The 25,054-nt window shown below is 40.2% G+C and overlaps 1 protein-coding gene across 3 annotated transcripts in view; it reads left to right on the top strand.

Annotated features, from left to right (window-relative positions):
• The window catches only part of PTPRG (protein tyrosine phosphatase receptor type G), a 701,636-nt gene that overhangs the window by 174,917 nt on the left and 501,665 nt on the right, over nucleotides 1–25,054 (top strand). For all 3 annotated transcript variants that reach the window (XM_032411651.1, XM_032411652.1, XM_032411653.1), the window contains exon 2: nucleotides 6,550–6,654. In XM_032411651.1, the coding sequence (XP_032267542.1) occupies nucleotides 6,550–6,654 (105 nt within the window). The remainder of the gene's footprint in view (nucleotides 1–6,549; nucleotides 6,655–25,054) is intronic.

Raw genomic sequence — 25,054 nt, forward strand, 5'->3', positions numbered from 1 at the left:
GGCATCCCAGACTTCCACTCATTTTCAGATACACAAATGCATGTGTGAATGAATGTACCACCTTTGTCAAAAAAACAAGCCCTGCAGTTTCAACTCATTTGCAGTTTTGGAAGAAAAATATTTTCCATTATTCCGTAACTAAGATGCTATGTTGAGAATGTTATCTAATGTAGTGTTTAGAGGGGCTGGTCTCTTTGTAAGAAAAATGTTCAGCCTGCAGATTAACACAGTAGAGTTCAGACAGCTTGAACCCTTTCTTTATTTCCCCCAAGTCAAAATTTCTGTGAAACACTGAGAGTCAAGATTACACGGAATCCTCCTGAAGATACAGTGAAGGCAGATGGGATACACATCTGCTTTTGTGTTCCCAGAATACAAACATTTATTTTTATAAACTATGTCCGGTGGCTCTGGGAAATTAAATCATGCACGTAGGAAACAGTTTCGTTGATATCTTCTGTGGTAGGTAACTCTTAGGATATTTTTATAGCAAAAGATTGGGCCTTTGGGTCTGGAAACATTTTTATCTTTTTTTGCTTCAAGCTGGAAATGAGGTAGGCTCCAGAGAAGTTCTGAGAGGTGGTGGAGTTTATGAAATCTCCCTGATGAAAATACCTGTCACTCATTTCGCTCCCTGCATAGCAACCAACCTGACTTAAGCTTCCCCCTGCTGAGTGAGGCGTAAGCATCATTGGCTAGTTAATGCTATTGGTTTTGAAATCTTCACTTTCATCCTGTCAAAATTGAGAGGCTCAAATTCTCCTGGATGATGGGAGTAGCTGGGTGTTAACTTTCTAAACTCATTTTATTATACCATTCAGACTCTTGAAGGCTGCCCTGGTTTGATATTCCTCATGCCTAGGCGTGTTAGCTGTGTGTGTGTCTGTGTGTTGGTGTGTTGGTTAAAGTCACACTGGAGACTACCTCTTTTGAGGTGGGGTCTATAGCATTGTGCACTATTGGACGTCCTCTGTGTCTTCTACACTTGTTCCATCACTGTGATCCCAATTCCTTGAAGCATTATCACAACACTCAAAGCCTGCTGAGCTTTCTGCTGACAGATGACGTCAGCTCCATTAACCATAGTAGGTTTGGTGCTGTAGGACTTGATAGAGTGTATGTTTGCAAGACACTGACTCCTCCCTCTTGTTAGTCACATGATAACCATAGGCAGATTTATACTTACTGTCTGTTCCAAAGAATGAAAATACATATTTTCCTAAGCATGCTCCATTTTTAATTGTGTAATTAAGTTGCTGACATAAGCAAGTATGCAATTCCACATTAAGGTAAGGATCCGTAAAGTCATGCATTTGCATAATTTAATTTTCTGCACAGAAGATATTGAAAATCAATAGCATGATTCATAGCCTTACCATATCATTGCCATGCTGCTGTTGGTTGGCTGTTAGAGTTTAGAAGAGTACAAAGAGTATTAAAATTGATTGAATTTGGTGTGCTGAATCTGTATCTTTACTTGGGAACCACAGATTGTTTCATTTTGCAAATCTCTGCTCCTTGCCAATAAAATATTATGTTACTTAATATACTCAATATACATTTTTTGACTGTGGTTCAAATAATTTCTAAAAGTTGTTTTTTAAAAAAATACCTTATTTTATGATTAAAATACATTTGAGGAGGGGACTAAAATTTTTGTTTTGTTTTAAATTATGCAGGTACCATTCATACATGATTATGTTCTTAGGGAAAAAGAAATCACACATTACTGATCTAGATGGAGTAAAAGGGGAAACTAAATGTAGTCATCTTTAATGAATAGTTTATGTGTCTCAAATAAATCTGGTGCCAGGGCGATAAAGTCCTTTGCTTCCCTGTTCATTTCTAAGTTGCCTCCCTAAGCAATTGCTTATGAGGTACTTGGGGATCATTCCTTCCAGCTTCATGTTTTAGATATTTGCCGTCGTGATGGGTGGGCAGTGACTAGAAAGTGAGACAGTGGGGAGAAGGTCGTGGTTTTGCTTGTGGCTTATATAACCACACACGTATACATGCACACACTCTTACCCCCAGCACAGACACCATCAGCCTTTATGTTGTTCATGTGTATAAGTATTCATTCACTCATTCATTCATTCACTGGGTATTGAATACCTACCATATTCCAGACTCCATCATGGCTGGTAGGTTGAGAAGCTCCTTATCTTCAGGTAGCTTAGAGCCCCTCATAGGCCATGCAGCATGTCCTTCAGAAGCAGGGTTTTTTGTCCATTCTTCACTTGCTGTGTGCAATCCACATGTACCTTAGTACTTTGGGGGGTGTGCTGAAGGCATGGATAACCCATCTTCCTTGGGATAGCCCTGCTCTCTGTGTTACCTTTTGTCCGTTGGTCTGTTTCCACCCAAACCACACCTCTTCCTTTTGTCCCAGGTGAACTTCCTTTAGACAGTTGTACTGCTCCTTTGTGCCCCTACACCACAGTATGGTGCGGATGGATGGCTGGGGACGTAACTGCTCTTCGGGGTGTGGATCCCATTACGTTGCAGCGTCAGAGGAGTTCGGATGTTTACCTCCCTTGTTTCTTGAATTGGATATATCTTTGTAGGTTTGCTTTTTCCACTGAGTGTTTAGTGGGCTTGGGAAGCTGGTCAGTGTGGGACCCCAAAACCCATGGCCTCTATCAAGTCTAGTTAAAGACTGATGCAGATGTAATCTAAGGCCGTGGAGGTTTTCACACTTCCCTGATATAGCTCTGGACTCTGTTGCTTTGCTTTTCCAGCAGGATGGGTAACACAGCTGCCCACGTGAAAGCCACTCCAATGGGAGATGGTGCTGGCAGCCTCTGTCCTCTTTTGTTCCCTACCCCAGTGTTCTCAGAGTTTCTGGAAAATGAAAAGCACCGCCTTTTCAGGAAAGAAAGGGGGGCTGGTTGTGGAGATTGTGATTCTAGATAACATCTTTTGTAAAAGGTATAAATGAATATCCTTGAGGATAACTCCATTCCTCCTTTACTTTTGTTTGTGACCTTTCTGTTTCAGTTCAGATTTAGCTAAATTCCGAGGTTGACGCCATATTGGTGTGATTTATGTAGCAGGCAGTTCATCTCTGCCTGGCTAGCCTTTTCCCAGCATTAACTTAGCCTGTCAGGTTCCAGGCTGTGAGGGTGAATTGAGAATGTCAAAGTTGAAGGGGACCTCGGGTTCAGCTCAGCAAGGAAGTTTGTATTTTTTTATCTCTGGCTTTAAAATAGAATCACCCAAACAACAATTTTTTTTTTTTCTTTAAAGTACTTGTATCCTATATTGTGCTCCCACCCCAGGTCAGTCGAATCTGAATCTCCAATGGTAGGGTCCAGGGCATAGATTTTTTTGTTTTTGTTTGTCTTGCATTTGTTTTGTTTTCTTTTTAAAGCATCCAGGTTGAGAGTTAGAGCTCTAGTCCAACAATGACCTTTTATGGAGAAATTGATGATCAGGTGTAGAATCGACTCATTTGAAGGTCACCAAGGTCACCTTTAGTGTTATTTGGGGATCTTTTGCATACAAGGGACGAAAAGCAAGTGGTTCATGTAAATATAAAGCATCCCACAGGATCAGTTTCATATTACCTCTGTCATGGGCTTAAATTTTGTCAACAGAATTGATCTATAGATTTTGCTTCCCTGGGTGTGGTTACATTTTTGAACTCCTCTGCTGATCTTCTACTTGACCGCCCAGCCAGGCTCCTGAGGTTCCTGTCCTAACACTGGCAGGAAGAAAGAAGAATCTCTCTGACTGGCTGATGTCCCCATTGCCAAACAGGTCATAGACACCAAGGGCGTGGTTTACAATGATTGGCTAGCTTAAGCCAAACAAGGCCCCGCCCCTGGAACTGGCAGGGATGGGCTGACAGGACATGGCTATGCACTGCATGACTTGTGGGTAGGTGAGTGCGGGGTATGATGATTACAAAATCGGAGTCTTTGCAACAAATTTCTACTATATTATTAGGTACTTTTAAAACACTCCATGCCCACTGCTGAGTTAGTTGCTCTGTTCAGTGTCTTGTATTGTTTTTGTAACAATGCTGTGAAGTTGTTGCTACTTGTAGCAACATTTAACAGGCAAGGAAACTGAGGCTCAGCCATGCACCCTAATGGAAGTCCCATTGCCTTGTTCAAGACAGTGCTTTACTCATTACCTTGATAGAGGAAGGATTATTTGGGAATAATTTAGAGTGAACTAGCTCTGAGAAGCATATTAAACAGATACATAAAAAAGTTTCCTGCATGCACAGACAATAAATAAGCCGAACAATTATTTATGTAGCATGCTTTAGTGGAGGGAAAAAAATAGATTAGGAGTGTAGGAGATGGAAAATTTTATTTTTGATCCCTAGAAGCTTAGAATGGTCAACTTCTTAGAGCTCTGCATGGCTCATCTGCAAAATCCTAGGATGGGCTGGATGGTGGGTACGTAAACCTTCATTATACTTTAAAAATGACCAATGAGCAAACATAAACGATACCAGGTTTACTTTTTAGATACGTGTTTGAATCTTAAAGATTCCTGTTTCCCTGTAAAAGGCCCATGTATCTATGGAGTATCTTTGTTCTTAGTTCAAGCATTTTTTCTTTTAAAGCCAGTCTTTGGAGTTGACATGCAAGCATAAAACACAGATCTTCCTCCACTTATGATGGGGTTACGTCCTGATAAACTCATTGTAAGTTGAAAATATCTTACGGTGAAAATGTATTTAATACACCCAACCTACTGAACGTCATAGCTCAGCCTAACCTGCCTTAACATGCTCAAAACGCTTACATTAGCCTACGGTTGGGAAAGTCATCTAACAAAGCCTAGTTTATAATACAGTGTTGAATATCTCATTCATTGAGTTTGTACGGAAAGTGAAAAACAGAATGGCTGTATGCGTGCAGATGGTTGTAAGTATGTTGGTTGTTGAGCATTGTGATCGTGGGGCTGACTGGGAGCTGGGGCCTCTGCTGCCCAGCATCACGAGAGAGGATCTTACTCTACATATTGCCAGCCCAGGGAAAAGATCCAAATCCAAATTCAAGGTTCCATTCCTGCTGAATGTGTATCACTTTTTTTTTTTTTTTTAAGATTTTATTTACTTATTTGACAGAGAGAGTGGGTAGCAAGCACGCATGAGCAGGGCGGGGTGGGTTTGGGGAAGCAAGGGCAGAGGGAGAGGCAGACTGCCTGCTGAGCAAGGAGCCTGATGCTGGACTCGATCCCAAGACCCTGGGATCATGACCTGAGCCGAAGGCAGACGCTTAACCGACTGAACCACTCAGGCGCCCAGAATGCGTATATGTTTGCGCCACTATAAAGTTGAAAAATTGCTAGGTCAGTCCATCATAAGTTGGGGACTGTCTGTACTTTACACGTTTCCTAATTTGCCATCATGGTGACATCATTATCATTACCTGGACTAATTCAGAATAGAGAATGTACTGTTTTCCTGGTGCCATCTTAATCTTAAATTGAATCTACAGTTCCCCTAACCATTTTCCCCTGCTTTTTAAAAGCACACTTGATTTTGTTTGGGTGCATTTAAATATTAACATAGACAGCTGGGATGTATTGTTTGAAGTGTAATTCCATTTCATTTTGGATTCTGGGCACCTGTGGTATTTGTCTTCTTACAAGTCAGTGCATTCGGGTGTGGGCTCACAAGAAAAGAAATTTACATTCATGAATTAGCTGGGAGGGGAGGACTTTGAACACTGTAGCAGGCAGATGGAAGCTCTCTATAATGGCGGAGAAGATTGGATTCATTATGAGGTTTCAAAAAATACATCATTAGAGTTTCTTTTCTGAGCATCGTTGGCCTTGTGGGTTTCATATCTTCAGGTGTAACAGGTGACTATTTGGGCTCCAAAGGATATGGAGGACTGGTACTCACCATGGGATGTCTCCCAGGCCTTAGACCATGATGTGTTTGGATGGCAGAGGCCCTGGCTTTGATGTAGGCATGCTTATGTTCGGTTGCCTGATGTGCTGCATGCTTACCTGTGTTACCTGGGACCAGTCACTTAGTGTCTCTGAGCCTTAATTCCTCCATCTGTAAAAGAGATGGAATGACCCCTTGCTCTATGAGGATTGAATAAGGCTCAGAGGCCTTTTGCAGCTAGGACATAGGCTTATACATGTAGTCGGAACAAAGACCTCAGGTTCCAAGTCTTCTATTACTAGTTGTATGACCTTGGGCAAGTTAAAGGTACTTAACTTCTCTAAGGTTCGGTTTACTTATCTATAGCATGGTCTCGTTATTGGGACCACTGGATCTGTTGCCTGGTTGTGTTCTGCAGATTATGTAAGATACTATATATATATATATATAAAGGGCTTAGTGCCCCGTGCTTGGTGGCCCAAAGGCTCGTTGTAATCTACTGTTAGTATTAATATTAATCCTGGTCGTCTCGCTAGGTTATCCCATAGCTGTTTTTCTGTACAATCAGGATGGTCTCTTCCGTTATCCCTGAGGTCTGTGCTTCTGGGAAGTCACCAGTGGTGTGTTGGACACCCTTTCCCTGTCCAGTGGAGTGAAGACTTACTCATCGTGTTCTCCCTCTCTTCCAGCCTTGACGGAAGGCTACGTCGGGGCCCTGCACGAGAACAGACACGGCAGCTCAGCGCAGATCCGCAGGCGCAAGGCTTCAGGCGACCCGTACTGGGCCTACTCAGGTGAGTGGATGGGGTCCGGCCAGGCTCACACCGGTCAGTGACCATCCCGTTGAGCTCACTGGAAAGTACTCTTTGAATCGCTTTCACGCCGAACCTGTTTGTTCAGACCTTTTGTAGTTCCCTAAAAGTTGAAACACTCAAGCCTGTTTTTCCTCAAGGTTATAATTTTAATTTCTCTCTCCCACCTGTTTTCTCAACCTGCTTTCCCCCCTCAATTTGCATTTATTTCTGAACTTTACTTGTTAATGAGTGATTGTACCAAACTTGTCATTTCCCCAAAGACCCAGCCTTTTCTTTTCTGTCTTTTCAGTAGCTGCAATATCAGAAAGCAGAAAATAGAAGGCTAGTCTTGAGCTGCTAAATGTCTGCTAACTATTACAAAGCGTCACATATCAAAATGATCTGTTATACTTTAATCTAAAAAAAATGCAACTTTATTTTCAAATCAGATCTCGTTAGTTGAATGTATTTCAGCCCTCTATGGTATTCTGCAGTTCTTTTCATTTTTGCTTTTAAACTTTTAGCCTTCCAGCCAGTGAAGACCGAGAGCATTGTTAAAGCTATGTTGAATATTACATTGCAGATAATTTTCTTACATTCTAAGGGGGGGAAAAATGAAGACCTACAAGAATATACAGACGTTTCTGGATTATGTTCCCAACAACTACCAAAAATATGATAGGTGGATTATTATTTCTAAAAGAGATTTTGATGCTCTAATATATATGGAAAATGTATTGTAGCTAATTGAGGAGCAATGGTTGAGGAAGATAGATCACTTTGGAAATTACTTTGGCACTAAATAATTCAAGTTATTTGTCTGAAAAGGTTTGAAGGCACGTGGTATTAGTATTAACAATAAATCTGTGTTTATGCAATGTCATTGCATATAGAGTTGAGAGGCATTATTTTCATAATGATGCTCTGGTTTTAAATCCTGAATTTCCACCTGCAAATCTTGTTAAATTTATGTCAGTATAAAATTTATAGGCTTGATCTTTAATTACACCTTATCTATTGGCTTTTTGCATCCTTTTGTCTATTGATAAATCTCCTGCCCCTACAGGGAGAATAGCCTATCTGTTTTGTTTTGCAAGGAACAGATAGTGATTCTGAAGTCTTCCATCACACCCAACTCCTTGTGATTAGAATTATCTAATTAGAGCCTTTTTGTCACCATTTCTGATAAATGAAGGGAATTGTGAGATGAAGGCCAAAATTACATATATATATGGCTTCTTGCCAAGAAACTGGAAGAAAATTTATCATTTTGTTCTCTGTGGCTCTGATATCAGTTAGGAAGAGGCATAAAGTGGCCCGCTATTTACAGTTCATCAATTTAGAATAACAATGCTGTTAGTCAGGAAATTGGAAGTTATATCCCGTCAGCATCTACAGTTGCAAATGGCAGTGAAGAAATGAAAGTCCTAAAACTTTCCCCATTACTCAGTTAAGAAGGGACATAAGCGGTGCAGTCTTTGGAATGGAGCAATTGTTGATATCCTTAACTCTAGTGGACTTAATGAGTCTCCATTTTGCATTTCTGGAATGCATTTGGGAACTGCTTCTATAGGTGGAAGGGCTAAGAGTTCAGCTGCAGGCTTCGGCACCCCTTTTCTGTAAAAAGCCAGACAGTAAATATCTTAGGCTTTGTAGGGTGTGGGGTTTCTCTTGCCACTACTCAACTTTGCCAGTATGTGCAAAGGTGGCCATCGATAATGCTAGATGATCTGGCTAGGTTTCCATAAAAATGTATTTATGAACACTGAAATTTGGATTGTATATAATTTTCATGTGTCAGAAAATATTATATTTCTTTTTCGTCAATCATTTAAAAATAACAGAAACCATCCTTACTTAGGCTATATTAAAACAGGTGGCCGGTTGGATAGGGTACACAGGTTTGTCAGCCTCTCTCCTAGTTGATTTTTTTTTTCTGGATGGGATGGGACAGTCATATGAGGAATCCCCCAGAAGGGTATAGACTGGTTTGGAAGAACTGGTGAAGTCACTTGCTTAAGAGCGAAATGGAGAAAATAAAGCATAAAAGGAGAAGAAAAGAATGAGACAGGTTATCCATTGATGGTACGTAGTCCTCATGCTTTCAACAGTTCTTCCTGAAAATTCTGCAGTATCGGTGGTTGCTTCACACCAACATGGTGGAATAGCGATTCTCGTGTCAACAAGACTTGGGGTCCATCAGAGACACTCCTTAGCGTTGGGCCAATAGACAAAGACAGGGCAGGAAGGAGTTGTTACCTGTCACTTTTGACGCTTCAGACCTAGGCCTTGAAACCACGGCAGACCAGAGGTCGGCTCTTAGCTGCAGGTACATATACCTCTAGGCATAAATGCTGCTTGAAAAGTAGGGTGGCCAAAAGAAAGGCTCGTTGTTTGTAGAGGGAATTGTTTTTAAATTTAGCTAAAGTGAACCAGGCCATTTCTGAAAGATGGGTTTGATGGTCCAGATTTTAATTTCATGCCTCTAATTCACAGATTTGTCTTAGTTCCTCCTAAGGTAATATTGGTGCTTTGGGGGTATGGTGTGTGAGAGTATGAATTTTGAAGTCATATGGGCTGTGGCTCAAATATAAGTTTTATCTTGTAATATCTTTAGGACGTTGGGAGGACATTTAATTCCTTGGAGATTCAGTCTCTCCATCTTTGAGATGGGGATAATTAGCAGCACTTTCCTCATAGAGTTGTTTTGGGGATGAAATGAGATGATATGTGTGAAAAATGTACCATCGGCTCTTGCATCAAGTATCTAATATTCCTGCTGTTTTAGACACTATTAATACTTTCGGGGCTGTTGATGTTGTTACTGGGATTCTCGGTGGGTAACTGCGATGAACAGTGGGTGGGCACTAGGTTATCCTGAGAGCTACGTAAGCAGAATTTTGTCACTTATGATTCATAAGAACTCCCCATTTGGTATTTGGGAATGAGGGTTTAAACAAACTATCCTCAAGTTCAGGGCTTGGCAAATTATACAAACCCCTGCTGTTTTTGTGAATAAAGTTTTATTGAAACACAGTCATGCCCGTTCCTTTGGCTGTTGTCTATGGCTGCTTTTGTGCTGGGGTTCAGTAGTTGCTACAGACTGTTTGACCAAAAAGCCCAGAATATTTTTATCTGGCTCTTTAGAGAATTAAAGGTTTACCAGTTCTTGCTGACATTGAGATCACTTGGGTTTTTGAGCAGATGTTAGCCTGACTCATAAACAGAACTGTTCAGAGATTTGGAAAATGTCTTTTTTTTTTTTTTCCCCTCCCTTGCATTTTATCTTGAGCTGGAATATCCTCCAAGTCTCCTAGTTAGCATTCAGAGTGAGTTGGGTGATCCTGCTTTTTGGAAAGGACTTGGGAGGAACAAAGATATGAGTGGAGTGGGATGTGCTTCAGGAGAGGGATCAGGGAGATGGGTGCTTGTTGGCGGTTCTGGGGCCCCCTGCCCCTTGGTGACTGTGTGTCCTGCTCATTAGGTTGCCTTTTTGTGGGTGGGGTTTGGTGCCTGATGCTGACCCAGTTATCCCACTGGCATCCCCCCCCAGTCAGTTGAGGAGAGTTGCAGAAGTTTTCGAGCTGTGGATAGCTTGTATTTAGGACATTGTCACGATAGTAGTTCATTAATATTAGTGTAACTTTTACATTAGGACTAACCATGTTATTTCAACTTGTCTGTATCACTTTGAATAATGCACACATCCTCATTATATTTGAGATGCTAAAATCTTGACTTCTGTAGGCTTATTAGACAATGCCGTTGTGAACACCTACAGCTTTAGCACAGAGGACTGTTTATCGAGGAGCCTGGAAATATGTGCTGTGGTCCCATTGGGATCATCTGAAGACTGGTTATCTCTCTGGTTCTTAATTTTGTCTACTGTAAAAAAGGGGGTCATAATATCTGAATTCAATATGAAAGCATCATGCATAAGAGACATGAAGTGGAACATAAATTTAAGATATTATTATTGGTAACTCTTAATAATAGCTTTGTAATTTCAAGATTACTTTATGTCTTTGGGTTTATTTTCCTTATTCCAAGACAGGGAAAAAGGGGAAAGACCTCTTTATACATACATAATTCATACAGAATTATACTGAAAAAAAAAAAACAAAACCCAATAGATTGAATAAGAGTTTCTCACTGGAAATACTAAAACAATTTTTCTGTTACTTTTACTTGACTAAGACACAGGTATTTTTCGGTGTTACTTGAAGTGATGACAGCTCATGAATTTTGGAATTTGCCCAGAACGTCTGTAATTATTACACAAAAAGTAACAAATGCTAGGTAGGTCATTGTTGCTGGAAAGGGAAATGAGAAATCTGGAGCAAGTTCAAGGGGAAATTGGAGGCATTTTTATAAAGCTATCTGTTTCTTCTCCTCCCCCTCAGAGACTTGGAGAAAAAATACGTTGTGGTTTCTCCTCCCATCCTTTTTTTACTTCCCCCATTTGGTTTTCTGCATTTCGAATAATCAATATCTCATGTTCCTTCCATATAGAAAGATTCTATGAATCAGTACAAGGGGGGACAATTCTCATTGTTAGAGGAATCCAACATTGAGACATGTAATGACCAAAATTCCCTGTAAGAAGTGTCTGGTGTTGTGCTGAGTAGAGGCCAAGCAGGATTATTCTAAGAGTCATTCCAGCTGTGGTCAGGACATTGTAGGAACAGACATCCAGGGTCCCTTTTAATTGTCCCGGGCTTGATGACTTGCTCAGCTGAAAAATGGAGATAAAGAGAAGGACATACCTTGCTGGATGGCTTTGAGGATTAGAGGTAACTTATCTAAGCACCTGGTGGAATTCTTGGCCTCCGCTCTGGAATGGAATATGTATTACCCATTTGGCTCTTAATTATATGCCACCCCACTACATTATTCATATAAACATCTTGTTTTATAATGCGCGTGCGTGTGTGTTTGTGGTGCATGTAGGTGTTAAGTTTCATTTTCCCCAGCTACATGTCCAGTGCTTGAGGACAAGGATTATAGCTTATAATTCCTTGGTTTTTTTTTTTCCTGCTGTGTGTCAGAGTATTTCATTTTGTGCATATTTAGTGCATACTTTTCAAGTGGGTGAATGGATGTACCGATAAATGAACTCATGTCAGAGTCTTGGCTTGAGAACCCACTCGGGGGATCCTGCCATGAAATTCAGATAAAGCAGTGGGTGATTTACAAAAGGTTTCACCACTGGATCCTTTTAAGTAATCAGCTCCCCTGGTGAACTTAAGATATAATTAAATTCCTAAAATATCATTTCCATGCTTATTTTTAATCATGTCTATAAAGGGTAAAGCAAAATATATGTGCCTGCAGAAGTCTGCCTTTGTCCTGAGAACAATGGAAGCCACTGTAGAACCTCCGAGTTTGATATTAATATTGTATTATTTGCTCTTCTCCTCATGCCTTCTGTGAAGTTTCTTAAGGTAATGATTTCCCTAGAGACACTGCATTTGCAGTAGAGAGCTTCTGATCCGACGGAACCATATGTTGGGGGAGGAATCAGTCTTGAGATTCATCCTCCCAAGTCCCAGCTCAAAGTTACCTCCATGTTGATGCCTAGCCTGACCCCTCTCTCCCTTATCAGTCTCCCTTTATTTTTTTTATAATTTCTCTCTTCTCTATAATTCCCTATTACTCTCTTTATTGTTATAAGTAAAAGATATTTATTCATTGAACACACTTACTAACTGCTTACTGTATGCCAGGTGTTGTACTATAATGGGAGGGGTCAGAGAAGCTCCCAGAATTGCTGCTGCCAGATCCCAGCCAGTAAAGGTGGGCAGGTGTTTGCCAGGACGTGCGGAGGCCTTGAGCCGTGAAATGGTCTGGCAGTGACTGGGGAGCTCAAAGGAGCTTAGTAAGTATAGAGCATATGGCAGGGTGGACAAAGTTGAGGGAATAATGCAGCGTGTTGGACCATGAAGGGTCTTCACAGTATTCTACTAGTGACCTAGAACATCTATCCGAGGGTGATAGGGAGGCATTTCAGGGTTTCATGGTGGAAATGGACTAAGTTGGTTTTATATTTGAATAAGACCTCGGGTTGTAGGGTTAAGGATTGGTCAGCGGGGGAAGAAGGCATGATGAAAAATGATGAAGTTGTGTCATCAGAGATTTGAGAGATAAAAGGAGAGAGTTCATGGGACTTCTTACTATTAGTGTGTGGAAGGGAACGTAAAATGAATAGTCTAGGATGATCCTGGGGATGATTGAAGATGGCACTGCATTTAATTTAAAATGAGTAAAGAAGAGTGGTGGGTTGGTTGTGAAGGTAAACATTTTGGACTTGAACCTATTAAGATACAGTATAGTGTTTTGTCCATATTTCTTACACTCTTAAACTTTCTCCTTGGACAGAACCTTTGTCTGTAATTACTCTTGGTATTTCCCTGTTCTTTCTTAAATGTTTTGGAATAAGGAGGGCCTCAAGGTAGGGAACGCTTTGTAGAACGAACTGTTTCTTCCTATAGGTACTCTTTTTTTCTTTTACACATGATCTCTGATTACAGGGATAGATAGGGTGAGAAAAAACACATATGGTCACACACTAATCAGGACTTTATGTATAAAAGAGAAAAATGTGTTGCCATATGCTTAAGATACCTTGAGCATTTTTCAATACTTGACTGGGTTTGGCTTCACCCCGCCCCCACCTGTTTGAAAGAAACTGTTCTCATATCTTAGAGATGCCTTCTTTTTCTTTTTCTTTTTTTCTTTTTTTTTTTTAAACTTTCTTCTGATCTTTGCCACCTGAGTTCTGAAGTTTTTTGGCATCTTCTGTCTGAAGATGGTTTCACAAGTGTTTGCAAAAGTTAATGGATGCTATCGTATGCTATGAGAGGGCATCAATAAATTCCTTAGGGTCCTCGCGACCCTTGGAAAAGCATCTTAGGAAGATGAAGTATTGTTCAGTGCTGAATTGGTATCAAGTAACATAGATCTGTGATGACCGTTTCAATTGTTGCTCTGATGGGACATTTCAAATGCGGCTAACAGGAAGCCTGAGAGTTTGGGTTTTAAATGGACTCTGAAGGTAGCAGGTTGGTGGAGTCTTTTGGGAGGGCTCTAAGGCAATATCTGTGAATATGTTAAATATTGATAGCCTTTGATCCAGCACTTCTGTTTTTGGGACTTTGTCTTTTAGAAACACTTGTGCACATCCCCAGCATGACATTGTGTTTAACAGCCTAAGTCACCGTAAGTAGGGAGTTGGGGGAATTGTAGTATGTCCTTATAATGAAATTCATACTCCACATCCACCAAAATGAGATAGGTATAAGATACATTAAAATAATGTGGTGAGGGGCGCCTGGGTGGCTCAGTCGTTAAGTGTCTGCCTTCGGCTCAGGTCATGATCCTAGGGTCCTGGGATGGAGCCCGCATCGGGCTCCTTGCTCAGGGGGAAGCCTGCTTCTCCCTCTCCCACTCCCCCTGCTTGTGTTCCCTCTCTCGCTGTGTCTCTCTCTTTCAAATAAATAAATAAATAAAATCTTTAAAATCAAATAAAATAATGTGGTGAATAGGGTCCTATTAATGAATAGAGCTGAGAGGTCTGGAGACTATACGCAGATGTTAATTGTGATTATTATTGAGAAATGAGGGATTCTGCCTCTTTTACATTTGTATCTATAATACTTTAATATCTTACAGAATTGTATCTAGAACATCTAAATTTCTTATACCGTGCATTCATAATATTTCCTAAAGTAACCTTTTATTTCAGAATAGATGGCTGGATTGTATTAAATTTAGGCAGTTTTCTTTGAAGCAATTTTGAGGAGAGAGGAAGAAAGGAAAAACTAAAAGGAAAGCCAGAAGGGAAGCAAAAGTCCTTTTGTCTTTTTAATTGGCTGTATCCAAATTTTTTAGGTGAAACATTTCCCTGGCATTTCAAATTTTAAAAAATGCTGATACAAACCATGCAGAAATTAATGAACTGATATTGACTCAGTTTGAAAATGGACATCAAGATTTATTGAACAAAGCAGTAAATATTGACCCAGGCAGAGAGAAGGTCAATATTTGCTTTGTTACAACATAAATCTCAATATTCAATAATCTATAAATTTAGTGTCTATAGAAGGCATCCAGAGTTATCTATAAGTATAATTTTTTCATATCTGTGATGGATCAAAGTCAAATATCTTTTTTCCTGGTTTCAAATTTGAAAGGATGATGTTCTCTCCTTTGAAACTAGCTTGTTGGGGGCAGGGGTGGGGGGGGAGTGTGGGTTAGTGGAAGGACATTATTTATTTTTTAAAGATTTTTATTCATTTATTTGACGGAGAGAGACACAGAGAGGGAGCACAAGCAGGGGGAGTGGGAGAGGGAGAAGCAGGCTTCCCGCGGAGCAGGGAGCCCAATGCATGTCTCGATCCCAGGACCCTGGGATCATGACCTGAGCCGAAGGCAGACGCTTAAGGACTGAGCCACCCAGGTGCCCCTGGAAGGACATTATCATTTTAAAATTTCAAAGGGAAGATATACCTAGCCTTATACATGCCTTAAAAACATTGGAAAGCAATTATCTGAATGTGCTCTGTGATTTACTTAAAGGCTACTCATCTTTTTTCTAACCTGACACTATGTACTCATTTATTATATCTGATTTGGTTCATAAAACCGACTACCCTGACTCTATAAAACAGGGAAATATTCTGTCTTTGCCTTTGGATATTGTTAAGCAATGTTACATGGAATTTTTTTGGCAAATAAAATGTCATTGATATATATCATGATGAGTAACATGTCACTGGCCTTCCCCGGGTTGAAATTACTAAGTTGAACTGCACTCCTATTCTTTATCCTGTTGTCTCTTCTCTTGCTGGGGTGGGCCTGGTGGCAATATAAAAGGGAGAGCTGTCTTGTGGATTGTGAACTTTTATTACTGCCCATATATAGCTGGTATGAATGTCTAATATGTGCTTAAAGACTGGATTTTCTCCCTGTTTATTTAAATGCAGAAGGGAACTCAGCCCACAAGGTCAAGTGTAATTAATCTTGTACCTGAGCAGAAGTCTTACATAGTCCAGTTGTGGTCAGTCCACCTTGAGTGTTCTTCCAGTCTGATGACAGTGTGAAGTGATGTTAGCCTTCAGTGGTTTGTTAAGTGATCCTAAATTAATCTCACCTCCACCTTTCAGCTGGTAATCTCCCGTGACCTTACTTAAAATCAACAGCATTAAGGGTAGTGAATCTTCTTGGTTGTCTTTCTTGCTATTAAAATTTAACCTGTCTTCTGTTTCATTTACGATAACCCCATTTTCTATCATGTGACTAAGACTTTGTTTAGTGGTAACATATATAACATAGAACCTTGCCTTCTTGAGAAATACTTTGTAGTAGTAACGTTAGGAATACTTACTTTTCGTTAAGAATACTGTAGTGTATAATAAATAATGTTTTTCCTGAGTGGAGTGTTGAATGTGATTTTATGTCATATGAGAAATGACTACCTGCTATATAAGAACCTGACTTTTAACATAATAAAGGCATTTCTTCTTGAGTTGTTTATCAAGGAGAAACTCACAGCATGGAGCTAATAGGTCTTTAATACTTCAGTCACTTGCCAGTATCTCTTTTTAACAGAGACAGGTCTTGCCCCGAGCCTTTAGCTGGGAGAGTATTTTAGAATTTGATCTTGTGGCTTTTATTATTTTCTGGTACCCTTCCTATCTGGCAGGCCATGCTAGTTTTCCATTCTGGTTTGTTAAATTTCCTGTTAATTATATATTTAAGGTTTTATAAAAAGTGAGCCAGTTTAAAGAAAGAATTAAACTTAGCATTTGTACAATTGGTGTTCCAATATGTCAAAATAAATCGTCTTCTCTAGGAGATACTGTTACTATCACAGAAGAATTGAAAGCCTCTTATTGTGTGCTATACAATCAAACTTTATCTGGGATGTGAAAAATCACAAAGGGGAAAGAGTTTCCATGAAGTGGCTTAAAAATTAAGGAAGATATTTAGTGGCCCACTTTATAAAGTATGGCTCGCTGTATGTCCTGGTTCTAGTGCAGCCATATAAATTATTACAAATCTTAAAATACACAGTGGGCGAAGCCCCAGAATTTCCCCTCCCTCACTTCTTGGCCACTCCTCCCATTTTGAGACCTTCCCAGAATCAAATAGTGGACCCATCCTCCACCATCATTGTTACTGGTTATTGCCTCTGATTCATTAAATATTTTAAATAGATGGAATTTCAGAGTGAAAGGGTGGGGTGTGGTGGGGTATGTTTTATGCTCTTCAGCCCACTTAGTGAATTCAGTTAACCTTGACATCTTCCCTGGGCTTGGGAAGCCACGTGATCCAGTTTTCCTGTTTATGTAGATCCACATTCTCCCAGTTGGATGCCCATTTTCTGGGAGGAAAATAAGCTCCTTCTAGAAGCTGCATGAAAACTTCCTACTCCCAAAGGTAACATTTAGTAGCTCTGCCCCAATTATTATTGGCCTCTTTCCCCCTTGGAACCCATTTTTCTCTGTCCCACCCTTACCCTAGTTCCAAGGGTTAGGACAGTGTTCTTCCTTCTAGCAGGCGTGCATGCCATTAGTACCTTTGGTATTGATTGGTTGCTGAGAAATTTTAGCAGGAAAATAAAGTATGAGCTTCTTCTAGGCTGTTTGAGTAGTATCTGCAAAGACGAGAGGGGCCATTCTAGCGTGTTTCGGCTCCTGGGACTCACTGTGATAATGGAGGTATTTTCTCCTCACTTTTGTGAAGTACATAGTCTGCACTCTCCTCTTGGGGAATGATTTTGACACTTTTTGAAGGTCCTGTGGCTTTTACATTCTTACACCACCTCTTAATGAGCTATCTTATAACATCCTTTTCCTGTAAAGATTGCCCTTACTCTCACCATCCACTAGAGTGCGAAAAGGAAGTTTCAACACTCATGGCCAATTGGACCACATACCTGCTGTGCCAGAAAGAACTCGTCAAGATTTGCTTTCCTTCGTCTTATGAGCCCTCCTGGCTGCTGGCAGTATTACCAGGACTTTTTCTCCCGTATTCACACAGAAGTCATTTCCGGGAGCATGTCTGCCTATAAGGATTTGTTTTTGCATCCTTGACTGTGTTTTAGCCTCTGGAAAAGACCTCCTGCCTCTCTAGCCTTAATAATAAAGCAGTTTGTGATCTAACATAGCCCTCTATAGGCAGGCAGGGCACCTCCAGACAGTATCTTTGAACTCTGCCATCTTTATTTATTTATTTTTTTTTAAAAAGATTTTATTTATTTATTTGAGAGAGAGAGAGAGAGCACAAGAGGGGGGAGCGGGAGAGGGAGAAGCAGACTCCCCGCTGAGCAGGGAGCCCGATGCGGGACTCGATCCCGGGACTCCAGGACGATGACCTGAGCCGAAGGCAGCTGCCTAACCAACTGAGCCACCCAGGCGCCCTGAACTCTGTCATCTTTAAAGTATACTCCATGTTGTTTTACCATCCGTGGGCTTGTTCCTTAGAGTCACTTTCCTCAGGTCTTTAATACAGCTTCAGCAGCCCCAGAAGTCACAAGCTGAGTCACGAGGTCTGGAGAAAGAAGAGAAGGTACCCCTTTATTGCGTCTCTATTTCAGCGCAAGTGAAATGTTCTTCCAGGCACCCCACCCCTGGCCAATCAACCCTTCTCTCTCATTGGTCAGAACTGGATCACATGTTCGTGCTTAATCCAATCACTGGCGAGAGACAAGGAATGAACAAGGTTGACTTAGACCCATCAGGATTTACCCAAGCCTGGTAGAGGGAATGGCTGTGGGATGAGTAGCCCGTGATGCCTGCTACCTTCGTGATCTTTTCCAGATCTCAGAAGCGAAGCAACTGTGTGGTGCCAAATAAGGGAAGAAGTTACAGGAAAGAAATTCATTTACTTTTAAAGTGAAAATGTGATTTTAGAAGCCTGACGTGGTTGCACATAAGATAATAAAGTTTCCCGAATTTCGGGTGCTTTACAGTGTTAAAGGTTGCACTCTCCAGTTCTGTCACCACTGGTCATACATGGCTATTTACATTTAAATTAATTAAAGTTAGATAAAAATGGCACTAGCCAGACTTCCAAGTTCTCAGTAGGCAAAGTGGCTAATGACTATCTGGTCATACAGCATAGATATAGAACTTTTCCATTTTTACAGAAAGCTCTATTGGAGAGTGCTGTTCAGAGGATTTAGGTATTATAGAGAAGCCAGCAGGTACATTTATTGAGTACAGACTGTCTCAGGCATTGGGCATATTGCTGCTCTGTCTTAATTGATGTTCAGACCAGCCCTCTGAGATAATGCCATTTTTTGCAGGAAGGCAAAACTTGATTGGGAAGTGGCTTCCTAGGGAGCAAGTTGGAGACCTCTCCTGAGCAGTGAGACCTGTCTGTCTGTGCACACCCTCCCTCCCACCCACCCCTCCCCCGCCACTGAACTACATTTGGAAGTGGGACAACCTGATACTTGCAAACATTGTCTTAAATGCAAAGCATTAGGTGTAGATGTTGATATAAGATCTTCCTGAAAAACTTGCATACACTCCAAGTGTCTAAGCTTCTCAAATCCAGAAAGGCCCCATGTAGGCCCCCCTTCCCTTTGGTGGTCTTGGGGAACTGTGCTGTTTTAGGACTTAAGCATGATTTAAAATTTTAAAAAAATATTTATTTATTTGACAGAGAGAGAGAGCACAAGTAGGGGGAACAGCAGACAGAGGGAGAGGGAGAAGCAGGCTCCCTTCCGAGTGGGGAACCCGAAGTGGGGCTCGATCCCAGGACCCTGGGATCATGACCTGAGCCAAAGACAAACACTTAACGACTGAGCCACCCAGGTGCCCCAGGACCTAACCGTTATTTTTGGCTAAAGAAATCAGGGACTTTTGGTGAGTGAGGTGTGTGTGTGTCTTCCTCCCTCAAGTTTTCAATTCATTGAGTCATTCACTGAAAGAGTATTTATCAAACACTGGCCAGGAGGCAGCTGAGTTCTAGGCACCTGGGCTCCAACAGAGAACAAAATAAACAAAATGCCATTCCTACCTGGAGAGGCTGACAAGGAAGCATACACAAAATAATATGTAATCTCATCAAATAATGCTATAAAAAAGCAAAGCAAGGCCATTGAGAGTGATGAAAGGCAGAGAGGTACTATTTCAAAAGGAGAAGCCAGAGAAGGCTTCTCTGACGAGGTGATATTTGAGGAGAGACCTGAATATAATGAGGGACGGAGCCCTGTGGGTCTGTGGGGCAGGCATTCCAGGCGAGACAAGGAAAGGAGACCGTGGAACCCAAAAAGGTTCAACGTGGGACCAAAAATCACTCTGCTAATTTCAGTTGGGCCTTGTTCTAGAATCTTGATCAGCCCAGGTTGCTGTACAATATCTTACAGGCTCCACAACAAAGAATAATCTGGCCCCAAATGTCAATAGTGTCAAGGTTGAGAAACCCTGGGCGAGGGGCTTCCCAGAGCTCATTGCTTTTACAAAGTCTGTCGCCATGATGTGAGGAGAATTCCACCTTTCTAGTTAGCTATTGATCCACCTGCTCAAATGTGGACAATTACGCCAGGTTTCTGTGGCAAGAAGAACGCAACAGGCCGAGTCATGACGGCTGGCGAAGGCCTTACAGAATCCAGTGAGCGGCCTGGTGTTCGATCCTCCTTGGCAACTGGAAAGGAGAAATGGAAAGCTTGGCAGGTTGATCGTTCTAGGAGTCTACGCATGAAGTCGTAAAGGGGTGAATCACAACACTGGTCGTGGTGAAAAGCCCACCTGTCATGTCACGTGAAGGCAATGAATGATGGCCGCGCTGCAGTCAAGAGGTGGTGAGATTGCTTTTATTATTATTGTGTTATTTTTGAGGTCCCTGGTGACTACTCCATGTGTCAACCCTTTGATCTTAAGAGGCTGCTATGAAATAAGATGGCTTAGGATTGCTAACCATGAAGGAGCCTCCAGAATCGCTGATCAAGCCACTGCAGGGCCATGAGAAAATTTATAGTTACCCCGTGTGAAACTTGACAAGTCCCTTCATAGCTGGGCAGAGCATAGCACACATTCTTAAGAGATCACTTTTAACAAAGGGAGTGGAAGGGAAAACAGAGCTCTGAATGATGACTGGCAGGTCATCATGATCCAACATTTTGTCAAGTGTCAGCAGCTTAATATGGGATACGAGTTATAATAATGTTATAATAATGGCCATGGAGTCCTCATCTTCTGTGAGTGGATTAAACAAATCACATCATGTGGGGGCCTATAAATGTGGGTATATTTATCTAGACAAGTCATGGTGTCCTAGACTTTCTACAGAGCAGATGGCTGTTATGTGCTTTGTCCCAAGCCCTCTTGGACATGTTTAGATATAAAGACAGATTTATATGGTCGCTGACCGCAGGAGCACAAAGTTTTTTCTCCTTTCTCTTTCAGAAATGAATGGTTAATGTTGGTGACACTGAAGGTTAAATATACCAAGATCTAATATATTTATCCTGATACTGTTATGGTAGGTCTGTGGAGAGTTTGAAAAGCTGTGGGATCACTATAATGTCAGGCTGGCCCAGAAATATTCTTTTCTTTATATATACACATTTTTTTTTTTAAGATTTATTTTAGAGAGAGAGAGAGAGAGAGCACGAGAGCCCGTGTGCTCGGAGGGGAGGGAGGGGGAGAGGGAGACAAAATCTCAAGCAGACTCCCTGCTGAGCTCAGAGCCCAATGCAGGGCCCATCTCAATGACCCTGAGATCATGACCTGCGCTGAAATCAAGAGTTCGACGCTTAATCCTAGCTTAACCAACTAAGCCAGCGAGGCGCCCCAAAATATTCTTTCTTTAAATTGGAATGATAACACCTTATGCAAATACTGACACATCCATTTAGATTATGTTCGGACATGTGTTGTTCTTAGTCCCCACAGTCTGAAGCTCAAGTCCAGAAGCCTGTTGATGGTGAAGGTAATGTGAGAAGCACTTGTCTGCCCAAAGAAATTTTGGAATTATTTTAGCTTCTTTTGCCCACCTTGGATTCTTTCTCACATCCCTGACTAATTCCAAAGGACTTTCCTCAGTCATTGATGTTGACAAGAGACTTTATTTTTGGAGTATTTTTTTCTTTTAATTTTTTTCTCTTAGATTTTGAGTCTAACATTTCTGATTGATTCCACATTTTCTGGGTCCCCATCTGCATATGAAAAGGAATGGGTTTGGGATTTTTAAATCCAGTGAAAATACAAACTGTGTTATAAAAAGGAAAGTATGTTCCTATCACAAATGTATTATCTAACACCATTATTATATTAAAATATAGTTTCCTAATTAAAAATTCTGGATATAAAACAGCTACTCATTTTTAAAATATGTGACTTAGAATAATTACACGTTTCCCCCCCCCACACACACTCCATTTTTTTAATAAGTATTTTTTAGTGGTAAGAATGCTACAGTGTGTTCTTTTACTCTCTTTTCTGGTGGCTTATTCAAATACATAATAATTTCACTGTAGTAAATAATTTGTCCTAATTTTCTTCAGGTAGACAACCCAAAATGTATAGATTCTCATTTAAGTAATTTGTCTAAAGGTTGCTTCACTGAGCGCTGCCCTTTGCAGAATGTATTTTAAAGGATAGTAAGAGCATTTAAAGTATTCTTTCATATTAATTGCCTGGCATTTAGGTGGCTTCAGTTACTTTAATAAATTAGGTACAGCTATAATATAAAAAGTGGAAAATACAGACTTGCAGGGTTCAAAGACACTTTAGTGGGTTGTTGAATGCTTAAAATACAAGTTCCATACAAGTTCAGATGAATATTTGATATTTGATTTTGAGTTCCCATTACAGAACAGAATAGATTTATGCATTGGGAGGACAGGAAATATAATAATTAGACATATATTAATTGATTTCAGATTTTTGTCTGTGAAATACTAGTCATAAATATGGTTATTAGAATCCATGTTTATGGTCTTGGAATTTGATTCAGAGAGTGAGTTATTCATCAAAAAAGACACTAGTCCTACCATTTATCACAACGAATCGTGAATTTATATCTCTGTAACTCACAGGTGTGATATATGCCTTTTATTGGTAGGAACGTTTACTACAGGAATTAATTTTAGACATTGGGAGGCTTTTGTAGCCATTTTAACTGTTACTTAAAGATTTAAACAATTTTACTGATTTCTTGGCTTTAGCCTCTCGGAGTAGAATTTTTGTGAGCAAAAAGATTATCATTAGAACAGAATTGTTGGAGTATCTCTGTGTTTACCTTAGTACTGAGTTTCAGGATAAGAAGTCTTGTCAAGGGGCTAATAAGTAGAGGTGGTTGCTCAGCGTTGTTCCAAAGTCTTTGCCTGGAACATGAAATCAGTGGGCTATTAAAAGACTTTCTATGGCAGGAAGGTCCTGTGGCGAAGGAAGATGGGGAATTCCTGGGGGAAACACAGCAATGTTGGTTTCTTTATTGCAGGACTTAACAGAAACTTTAATATCCTACTCTTGGACACTTGACCTTCACTGTGCACTCAGAGGAGACGGAAAGGGTATGTGGGGGCAGAGTGTCGGTAGGTTAGGTAGGAGATTGGTTCTCGAGAGCTGGATTCGTGTCTTCTGCCATCATTATTTCCTAAGAGCTTTGAAAGGGCCATGCTGGTACTCTAGAGTATGGTTACAGAGAGATTTCAGTTGAAGAGGTTGAGTTTCACATGATTCACACATCTACTATGAAGTGCAGAGATATATATGCTCGTTTTAAAGGAAAAGCCATGCCCATGTACATCAGAAATATTTTCCACTTTCTTCCTTACTTGGTGGAAATGGAACATTTGTTTATAAGAGAATTCCTTGGGGGACAAAATGCCATTTAGTTGAGTGTGATAAAAATATGCATTCAAGTCACTATAAATGAAAATATTTACAAGAAACGACTACATTTAAATTTACGGACATGTATTTTGTATAATACCTTCCTTAAGAGGGTGATGATGTATGGGTTTGTGGGATGGTTTTATTTTATATTGAATTTGGGAATAATAGAATTGTCACCAACAAATGGGTAGATGAAAGGAATAAACCCCCTAAGAAGGGAATTTGCAATAACATGGAATTAAAGATTATTGTCAAACCAGACTACACATAATTGGTTCTTAGCAGTGAAGATGCCTGGGAAGATTAAGTTTGGATGTTAAATTTTAGGAAGGAAGAAGGATAGATAGTATGGAGAGAGAGATGAAAAGAAGTGGCATTGGCAAGTATGGAGAGAAAGAAGGGGGCCTTGATTCTCTCGTTGTCCTTTTGTTTTTCTTGAGTGTGAAAACTGGCACATCCCCCAATCAGGAACTCGAAACATGTTTCCACATATTGCCACATGTCCCTTGGGGTGCAGGCAGAGCAAAATCACTCTTGGTTGAGAGTTGCTGCTATAGGAGCATGGAAGACATGATAATAATGGGTACTAATAGTGTGCAGTAGTGTAGATTATTAGATAATAAATAAAGTTTAGACTTTCATCATCCATGCCAAGGGGAAAAAAACCATTCCTTGGCAGGCAAAAGAAAGTTTAAAAAGCTTGCTTGCTGCTCTGAAATTTAAAAAGCCAACTTTTAATTGCATTAAAATATGAAATTAAAAATAATATTATGAGTTATTAAGCTATAATTCTAGATAAAATTCTAACCCGGATAAATGCGATTTCCATTTTTTAAAAGAAGATCTCAAATCACAGCTCATTTTAAATGCTTTATGAAGCCACTTCCATAGAAATTAGAGATGATCTGAATGAAACAAGATTAAATGTTGGGGGGTAGTGTACTTTCCTTAGTAAAGTTGGCCATGATGCTTGACCTGACAAATTTATTTAGGTAACTATCAAAGGTTCCTTATTACAAGTGGGCGATTTTAACTGTTTCTTCCTATTTGTTAGAACAAATGTGGTGGGCATGGATTTTATTTCCTCTTGATTTGTGCTATGTCAGCCCTGGAGAGCATGGATGAAGTTGACTGTAATTCAGATTGAAGATGAAGAACAGTAAGGAGTTGCCTTGTTAATGGGATGTATATTTGCCTCTGATTTGTACAATTTATTGTTTAAGATTAATATTTAGGGATGAATGATTTGTGTTTTTAGATATTGTCTACCTTAGCAGGATTATAGCTCTAGCACTTCATCGCACATTTGCATGTCTGAGGAATTAAACATGCTGCCTGAATTAACTCAAAACAGTAGACAAGGTCATAATGTTAATTATCTGAATAAGTCAGCCTGCAGAATATATATACACACATACAGATATACCATATTAATATATATGTATTATTAATATAGATACACACACATACAGACATACCATACATATGTGTGTGTGTGTGTATATATATATATATATATATATATATATATATATATATATATATAT

The sequence above is a fragment of the Phoca vitulina genome, unplaced genomic scaffold (genome assembly GCF_004348235.1).
Source record: "Phoca vitulina isolate PV1807 unplaced genomic scaffold, GSC_HSeal_1.0 scaffold13, whole genome shotgun sequence".
Lineage (NCBI taxonomy): Eukaryota > Metazoa > Chordata > Mammalia > Carnivora > Phocidae > Phoca > Phoca vitulina.